The sequence below is a fragment of the Medicago truncatula genome, chromosome 8, assembly GCF_003473485.1.
Source record: "Medicago truncatula cultivar Jemalong A17 chromosome 8, MtrunA17r5.0-ANR, whole genome shotgun sequence".
NCBI lineage: Eukaryota > Viridiplantae > Streptophyta > Magnoliopsida > Fabales > Fabaceae > Medicago > Medicago truncatula.
The window spans coordinates 27,606,713-27,616,966 of record NC_053049.1 but is presented as its reverse complement, the minus strand read 5'-3'; the positions used below and the strand labels follow the sequence as shown (position 1 = coordinate 27,616,966).

The 10,254-nt window shown below is 30.6% G+C and overlaps 1 protein-coding gene across 1 annotated transcript in view; it reads left to right on the top strand.

Annotated features, from left to right (window-relative positions):
• The first annotated feature begins 1,025 nt into the window (after nt 1-1,025).
• LOC25502822 (probable LRR receptor-like serine/threonine-protein kinase At3g47570) overlaps nt 1,026-10,254 on the top strand; it is a 35,139-nt gene continuing 25,910 nt past the window's right edge. The window contains exon 1 of the mRNA XM_039828492.1: nt 1,026-1,721. Coding sequence (XP_039684426.1) covers nt 1,097-1,721 — 625 coding nt within the window. The 5' untranslated portion in view covers nt 1,026-1,096. The remainder of the gene's footprint in view (nt 1,722-10,254) is intronic.

The following is a 10,254-nucleotide window of genomic DNA, read 5'->3' as shown; positions in this document are numbered from 1 at the left end:
CAATTAGCTTATTAATTATCAGTCATTCGACATTAATCATAAATTATCAGCTATAAGTAATCAGCTATATGTCATCAGTCAACTTATCAATTATTCGTTAATTTTAGTAAACATAGCCTTAATCAGTGACATATCCAGAAATTTTAAGTGTGGTCAAAGTTATATTATAAAAATTTATATAAAACTTTATAAACTCGTAAGCGTGCGAAAATTATATAAGTTATATTTATAATTGCCATAAAATGTTGATTTTTAAAAAAAAAATATTTGTCCATTTCTAGCAGAGTATAAAGAAATATAACCATAATTAATTATTTTTTCACCACCAACCTAGTGTCAGTCACAACCTTTTTCATCAAATATAATAATAGTTTAGACTATAATCCTTCAAAAAAATAGTTTTGATTATAATAGTAGTTTGATGGTCTTGCTAACGATATACTCTAAGATAATTGGTTAAAGATTTCATAAAAGAATACTTTCTCTTAAAAATAAGCGTTATTTTTATCGATAATTACAACAACTTTTCATAAAAAAATACTACTTCTTTTAATTTATTAACTAGTGCTCTTAGAACACACATTAAGATCATTCTTAGTTTTGTAATATTTTTATAGTGTAATAAATGGATTATGTGAAAACAATAATACTATATAAGTAAGGTTTAACTAAATAAATATATATTAAAAATACAATACACGAGTGGAGGCAAGTGGGATCGGCTTATCCCATTGCCCCACCTTAGATCTGTGCCTGGCCTTAATAGTCATAGTAAGATTGTAATGAATTATTCTTGGACCCATTAGCATTTTCCATGTAATTATGTACGCATACTCTTGTTCTTTTTTCGTTGACTGACTTGTAAATTGCAACTTAGGAAAAAATCATTCCAATATTTATCAATCTAGAGACTTGGTTGATTTGAACCACAGCCCCCACCAATAATCTGTATGAGAATCTCTCACCTTTACGCAAAATGACAAAAAGTGGGGCGTGAAATAAATGTTAATATTTTTAATATTCATTTTTAATCCACTATATATCATCCCCCATCAGTCCCTTGCCTCGTCTCTCATCCACACACACTAAGAAAAAAATGGTGAATCTATTATCTTGTCTCTTACTAATTGTTTTGTTATCATTGCATTGTTTTGTGGCTTGCTTAGCTGCGAATATAAAAAACATCACAACTGATCAACATGTTCTTCTAGCATTCAAATCCCTGATTACTTCAGACCCATATGATATGTTGGCTAATAATTGGTCAACCTCCTCTTCTGTATGCAATTGGGTTGGTGTAACTTGTGATGAGCGACACAATAGAGTCCATAGTTTGATCCTCCAAAACATGAGTCTTAGAGGTACCGTTTCCCCAAACTTGGGGAATCTGTCCTTTCTTGTTATACTTGACCTAAAAAATAATAGCTTCGGTGGTCAGTTTCCTACGGAGGTATGTCGGTTGCGCCGATTAAAGGTTCTTCATATCAGCTACAACGAGTTTGAAGGGGGGATTCCTGCAGCGTTGTGGGACTTATCACAACTTCAATATTTGTATCTTGGCGCTAACAATTTTACTGGTTTTATCCCCGAATCTATTGGCAACCTTCGGTGGTTGAAAGAATTGGATACTAGCAACAACAGATTGTCTGGGCCCATACCTCAAACAATTTCAAACATGTCTTCACTCGAAGTTCTCCATTTATTTTCTAACTACTTTTCAGGTACTCTAACCTCATATATAATGCGTCATGTTAGTTTGTTTCTCACTATTTGTGATTTTAGAATTTTAATATAGGATTGATTACACTTTTCCACAATATTTATCGTTCGTTCGACCATGTTACATATATTAATAAAAGATGATAAGTAAAAGAAAGAAAATTGTTTTTTTTTTAGGGGAGAAAGAAAATTGTTATGTTACTAATTTATTCTCCTTTTCTTTTATAGATTTTACTAAATTTTTCTTATGAATCATTTATGTATTTAGTTTTTCTTTTTAACCGCATAATATCTTAGGAGTAATGCACATGTTATTAATTAGATTAGATTTTACAAATAAAAAATAGAGTGCAAATTCATCGACATGACAATAAAGCCATTTTAACTATGTTGGCAACCTAAAACTATCACATTTCATTTGCAACACTCTAACAAATATTATTAAAATAAAAAGCAAATATTATATATTGAGGAGATTATGTCAAAATCCAAAAAAGTTTTTCATGCTTTGGATGATGAGGAGGAAGAATACGAGGATAGAGAACTAAGAAATATCAAAGTGTTGACTTTTATTTCCTTGTTGTTCAAATTTATGACTTTTTTGGAAGAGGAGGAGGAAGTGGAGGAGGAGAAGAAGAAGAAGAAGAAGAAGAGAACGAGGAGGAGGAGAGGGAGGAAGAGAAATAGGAAGTGAATGAGGACGAGGAAGATATTTAAGAAATATCAAAGTGTTGAGTTTTTTTTTTATTTGTCGTTTCGATTTATGTTTTTTTTTTTTTGGTTTGATCCTCGGTTTTATGATTTAGCCAAATTTTTACCACATCATCATTTGTTTGTAAAATCAAATTTTTTTAACAACAATTGACAACATGGAATAAATTCAAAATAATACATGGATGAAAACCAAAAACCCATTAACTTAAGAGACTAACTACATCGTTAAGCCAAAATTATATCATGTCCAATAATTTTTCAAATTTAATCTGTTAATATAAAATTAGTTTCTAATATTCCTCTATTCCATCTTCACGTGTCTGGATTTGAAAAATTGGTTTGGTAAGACACATAAGATGTTTTCCTGATATTGAAATGTAAACTTGAAGTTGAAGAGGAAAATTAAAATTAAAATATCAATTTTACAATGTTTTTTTTTTTGTCATTCACATCTTAAATATTAACCGAAGATTCTTCAAAGACACATCATGTGTTCCCACCATTAAAAACTGTGTTAGGTTATTAAAAAAATGGGACGGTATCACCAACAAATTTCTTAATGACATTAAATAGAAAATTAAACAGATATTAAAAAGCTAAGCTTTTATTAAATAACAAAATAATACCACAAAAATATTTAGATAACAAATCATAGAAAGCAGGTGTCTGAAAAATGAAATTATAGCAAGCAATCGTAAACAATTTATTCATCAAGATCAAGTTATTATATGAAATTAGAACACACTTACTTGAAAACCATGATCACTAGATTCGCCGAGATTTGAAACAAGAGTCTTCCTTTGCTTTTCACATGCTCTGGAACTTAGGGTTTTCGATGGGGCAAACCATTAATGAGCAATGACCACCACGGAAAAGGCCCAAAAACTGACGAAAAGGCCCTTGTCACATATCGACAGACGACGGCGCAAAGATCAACGACAACGGTCGACAACAACCCGATCAAGGCAAGAAGAAGGTGCGACAGTGAAGACATGGTCTTCCAAACTGTGCACCTTTCTCGAATATCTACAAGGTGATTAGAAAAGATTTGGATGTGGGAGGGAGGTGAGAAAAGGTGATGGATGGTGGAGGTGTTTCTAGAGAGAGGAGGGGACTGGTTTTCTGTTGTTTCACATTTGATATTCGAAATATACATGAATTCATCTCATCATCAATATTTAAATTGAATGAAAATTCACATCAATATATCAAAGAAAATAAGTGAAAGAAAATCCCATCATCACAAAATTGGTAATATAAAATTCAAACTCCCACTAACCAAATGCACCAAAAGAATTCACAATATTTATGTTATTTATAGTGACTTTGGAAAACAATGAATCTAAGTCATTTGGTTAAAAGAACAATTAACGTCAAAGTTAGGAAGCCAATGGATGTAATAAATAATTTATTACCATAAATTATAGGAGTTGAGAGCAACTAATTTCAATTTTGACAACTTCTAATGGTTCAGAAATGCTAGTTCTAACCTTTGGTCCTTGTAAATTTGCTTCTAATGCAATCAACACTAGTACCTGGATGATCAAACTTTTAAAAAGGTATAATATTTACTTTGATTAATTTCATAGACCTTTCACCAATAAATATTATCCAAGTGCTTATGCCATAAAGTAAAGGATGTCTTTCTCAACATTAGACCTTATAGCAACAAAAACTTTTGACACCGAAAGACGAAGCTAGGTTATGTGAAGTCAAAGACAACTTATATAAACAATCAACAAAAGATCCAAGGAGTCATGAACCATCTACTAGAGACCATTTGTATAGATGAACAAAGGATGAAACAAAGTTACATGAGTTTAATCTCAAACTTAGTTTTCTACCTCCAAGAGTAAAACTAAAACAAAGTTGCTCCAACAAAGAAACACAGACAAGATTCATCCTAAAAGAAGGTACATGAAAGATATTTTTCAAAACAAGTTCAAAACTAGAATGTTAAAATATGGTGACATCTCCCACTGACTTCACAATTAGTCTTAGTCATATTAATCTGAAATTAAGTTTACATCTCCCACTGACTTCACAGTTACTCCTAGATTAATATTGTCATATTTTCACGTCCAATAACTTTTTCATTAGACACATGGAGACCAATATGGTCAGGTACTTTAACTTGTGAGTTACCTCCCACTTACCAAAAGGTTATTTCAGTTCAGACATGTTCTCCTAGAGATAACTCCAACTCTTACTTCCATTTATGATAGTTTGACTTGTTTAACATCTCGATGGAAGCAGAACAATTATTCACAGAGAAATGCAATGTTGATAAAAAAAACATGAATTCATTAAAACATGTCATAAAACAATATTTAACTCAAAATAAACAAGCTATTATAACGAGTCCAATATAATTGTACAATCACCTTTGGGCAGAATTCACAAACTAAGGTAAAAAAACCCAAGCCAAAACCTCAAATGAGTTAATCAATGAGGATACATTGAACTTGGAAAATTGTCACCTTTAGGCAGACAAATTATTTTGTTCATCATATTCTCTGATAACTCCATCTCATGTAAGTTAGTTAATGAGTATGAATAATCAAATCATAACAAAACAATTATTCATGGAGAAAGGAATTCACTTTGTGAGACAAAACATGAGTGCATTAAAATACATCATTAGATAAGATATAGCTCAAAACCCCAGTCCAAACCTCAGATAAGTTAATGAATGAGCATGTATTGAATTCAAAAAATTGTCACTTTTGGGAAGACAAATTCCTTAGTTCAAAACATGCTCCAAGAACTTTATCCCAAATCAATTTTTAATTGTAAAATGCAATAACCACCTTTGGGCAGGAAACTACATGTTACGATTAAAAACATTCCTCAGACTACAAAAAGATATTTCATCAATAGAGGCGGTCCCACTTTGATGGTAACGACCTATACCAACGCATGAAATTCTTTTGCATAATCAATGACTCTTGTTCAGATAGGACACAGTCAATAAAAGAAATGCATTATTTAAATGCATCCATACTGAGTTGTCATTTTAATTCGCATTCACAACATGTTTTGTTTCATACAATGCGGTAGAATAGTGCATTAAAAGCACATAAAAGAAGTATTAACATATGTTATCTTTTGAAAGAGTAACTATTGTGGTTAAACTCATATTCTCATTAACAAGTAACAATTTAAATCAATTACCTACGCAACGGAAATAAACGAGACATGAATATCACCACTATTGAGGATAAAAGACAAAAAAGAATCACAAAATTATATTTGAGAAAAGACTATAGTATCCTCAATGTGAGTCTCCATAATAAACAAAAGAGTTGAAAATTCATCAACAAATAATATTTGTTTCTCATTTTTAGATAATTGACATGTAAGATTCTCCCACTTGATAAAGAATGATAGTTGGATTATCAATCCAAGACCTTCTTTTTAAAAATATTTAAACAAATATTCAACTGTAATCTCTATCACAAAGGTCATGTCAATTAATATTACACCAATATGATATGTCCATCCCCTAAATAATAAGGGAACACGTGTAATCAAATTCAATAAAAGAATTTAAATTAATTAAATCATGACTAACCTCGAAGAGTGTAATAAATTCTCCTTGTATGTAGAGTTTATTAAGCTTCAATGACTCAAAGAAAGTTCCGCACAATTTGACATATTGTCGTCTCAGTTGGTTCATAATTCAACAACAAACCAATATAACAAAAGAAAGACTCCAATAATATATCAATACAATACAAGGATAATGGTTTTCAATTGCCTTTAGAATTGCTCAAAAATTATCTTTTATGATATTCCACAACTGAGCAAACAAATAAGAACAAGGCAACATAGAATTTATACAATAACTATAAATTCATATACAAAAACGTTTGGTGCTATTGACAAATTGAGTCTAAAGTAATCTCACAATTACAACATTTTAATAAAATAATTCACTTCTATAAAATAGATTTTCACATATAATATTTTAGACTCATATCTTGGAGAATATATCATTTTAAATTCTATAGGATTCTCATATTTAATTGACACAAAATATTTACGCGTTTCACAAAATAAAATTTATTCCCATAAGTAAAAAATATATGTTTGGAAATTAATCTCAATCGCATTACTTAATTTCAAAACAAATCAATATACCAAAATCAAATCCAATCCTTTTGAATATGCAAAATTTGATCCATAAAATATTAATCATGGTGTTTCCATCCGGATTTGAGATAAAAATTTTTTACGCTTGATGAATATTCATATGGTAATCATGTCAATGCGTATACATATTAGATGCACATACACAATGAATCACAACCATGATATTAAATTTGTTTCAAAAACCGCAAACCTTATGGCAAAGAAACAGACATAAAATCAATTGCAGTGACAACTACAACATCAAAAGAAGTAGTACAAAAGATACATGATGTTAATTTGAACATGAATACTCAAAATTGTCTTTCAATCCACACATGCAATTGCAATTCAATCATGATAAACATACTCTTAAACAAATTCAATCAATAAATCAAATCTCAAATCTACTGAAATAATAGAGTAGAAACGATAGTCATATAGAAAAGAAACTAACCATAACTTAATAGAAGGAGTCACACAAAATTGAATCAATTTTCCAATCTCATACATATATCGCATAAAAAAAATTGAACAAACCAATTATTAAGCCAAATCATCGGTCATATAGGTAAAGGAAATTTTTCAAAAAAAAAAAATTCCATAAACAAAACAATCAAAATTGATAGTATAAGGCATCGACCGATATAAATTAAGTGTGCCGAACTGAATCCATCATAATTTGAAAAAGAATCAAAATAAAACCGACAAACTTTTTTTGAATCAAATAAACTAATATCCACAAAAATATCACTTTAGTAACACATGAATTCAATCAACCCACACAAAATATGAAAAAAAATTATGTCCGAATTAAAACATAAAATCAATGCATGAAAATGAAAATCAGTATCACTAGGTGGTTCACATAAATTCCATAGAACTGAATTCGTGTAAGCATAAAAGCCCCAAGGTAGTTAAAATTGCAAATAAGTAAACCTTAAAATTTTTATGACACGTGCATAAGCCTATTTACTAGATACAAAATCGAGTGAATCATCAAGTTCATCCTTGAATTTTCACGCATCGGCCAAATTCATTCCTCAATTATGCGAAATATCAACTTAATTCCTGAATTTGTCAGACGTCAATCAAGTTAGTCCTTCTGTTAAACCAGGGCGTTAACGATGTTGACGTGGCCGTTAACCTTTCACATGTCAGACGCCACATAGGTAGAGACTAATTTGTCCGATAATATCAAACATTTCAAATGACCAAATTGATTGATATGCAGAATTTGTTTTGGCTTTCTTCCGCAACGACTCTTTCTTCCTCAAATATATGAAATTGGAACCCTGATTGTGCTATATGTAATCTACACTCCAAAATAACCAAAATTTCTTCCAATAATAAGTAGTAACATTCTTCATGTCGCGTCATTTTTCGGAGGTCAAGGCTATTAGCTTAGCGTTTGACTTACTTTTTATTTCACGACTGAACTTTTAATTTTTTCAAAAGAGTGGAAAAAGGTTCAAATACCACATTTTTATAGATTTTGGGTTCGGGGGTTGGTTATATTTAGGGAAGGTGTTAGCACCCTAAATATTTGTAGTACTCTACGAGAACCTCTTGATTTTATTTAACTTTTTGTGCTTAAACTTGCTTGCTTTTAAAGAGATGAAAGAGATGAAAATGGAATGGAATGATGAGTTAAAAAGAAAAATAAAATTGATTTTAGTTGATTTGGAAGGACAAGTCATTTGCCTACGTACCCGTGAAGGATCAAAACCTCGTAGTTCGGGGTAGAAATTGACGTTTGATTGATTTTATGTTTTTTATTAGTTTTGAAAAAAGTTTTAAAATGAAAAGCCAAGTGGCAAATAAGCTGGTTTGTATTTTTTTATGTTGAAAGAAAAATGACTCAAAGTATGATTAAAATTGATTTGAAATTTGATTAAGAAAGAAAAATAAGAATAACGATCACTTGATTTGAAAATCAAGGTTTATTATGAAGATATTTTTGTTGTTTTGGAATAATAAATGAAAATTAAACTAACGGAACAACAAAAATAAAAGTGTGTGAATTTTTGTAGAGAAGTTGAATCACCACGGAATCTCTAATCTAATTTTTTTATTTTTTGGATATATAAAACGGTAAAGAAATAAAAGACACACACAAAAACACACACTTTTTCATTTATATTGTACATTGGCCCTAAATACATTCTATATCATATGTGATAAAAATAAATGACAAAAAATAAATATGTATGAATAACTAATAAAGATGTAAAATAATAAACCTAAACTAATATAAATGCATGAGAAAGGAAGAATAGAATGTTAAAGGAAGATAAAAATGGGGGGGGGGGTGTGTGTGTGCGCGCGCGCAGCGATTAACAAAGGGAAATTGGGCTTAAAAAGATAGGCTGGGGCCGGTTCGGTTCAAGGAGAACCGAACCGGTTCCGAAGGGGTATATATATGTTGTGGACCTTCCTTCCATCATTTGTGGGTTTATGCGTCTGTGAATTTTTTTGTGTGTCTCATTGTTGTGCCTGTAATGTTATATTTATAGAGGTTGAGCAAAATTTTGTGGCTTGGAGAGGAATGAATGCATGACAGGTTGGATGAGGCTGTGATAGCCTATGTTTCTTTGGACATGGATCAGGACAAAAATTTTGATTTTTTTATGGACATTAAAATAAATAATAACAAAAATAGAAGGATTTAAAGTTAATCAACTAAAAGGAATTTAAATAAAAGATGGAAACTAAAATTAAATAAAAAATGAAAATTGAGAGAAGATGGCCTGACTCGGAATCAAATATGAGGTATTTTAAAATACCTCTGCCAAATTTTTTACTGAAAAGGCCGAGACTGGTCGGGGTTAAAGGACACGTGTTAGTGGTATCTTGAGTCAGACAGAAATTGGGGTATGACACTTCCCCTAATCAAAAAACTTCAAACCCTAATTTTTTTATTGAATCTGAAATCCAAAATCCAAAAAATTTATTGCAGCAAAACTATTGAAATTGAATCCGAAATGATGAGGGGTGGGCATATGGGAAAAAACAGTTATGAATGTCGAGCTTCATCTTCAAGCTCCAAGTTTAATGGTGATGTGATGTGAGAGTGCTTGAATATTGGTGTCCTAGAATTTGTGTTGTAAGATAAGTCAATAGTGACTTTTTACTTTATTTTATACACACATGCTTCAAGGATCAATTGATATATGATTAAACAATTCAGTGACTTATTTGATGGGTTTTTAATATAAGGTAGTGATCGATTTGATAGTTAGACAAATAATTCAAGGACTAATTTGATGGTAATATTATTACAGAAATGTTACATTTCATTCATCTTCAACCTCTTTTCATTAGAACTTTACACATGCCTATAACAATACAATACCATGTTAAGAACCTCAAACCAGAAAATTATGACCATAAAAAACTTATTCAACCTAAGTTCACTTCCTACACACTCATATGATTAAACAATTCAGTGACTTATTTGATGGGTTTTTAATATAAGGTAGTGATCGATTTGATAGTTAGACAAATAATTCAAGGACTAATTTGATGGTAATATTATTACAGAAATGTTACATTTCATTCATCTTCAACCTCTTTTCATTAGAACTTTACACATGCCTATAACAATACAATACCATGTTAAGAACCTCAAACCAGAAAATTATGACCATAAAAAACTTATTCAACCTAAGTTCACTTCCTACACACTCA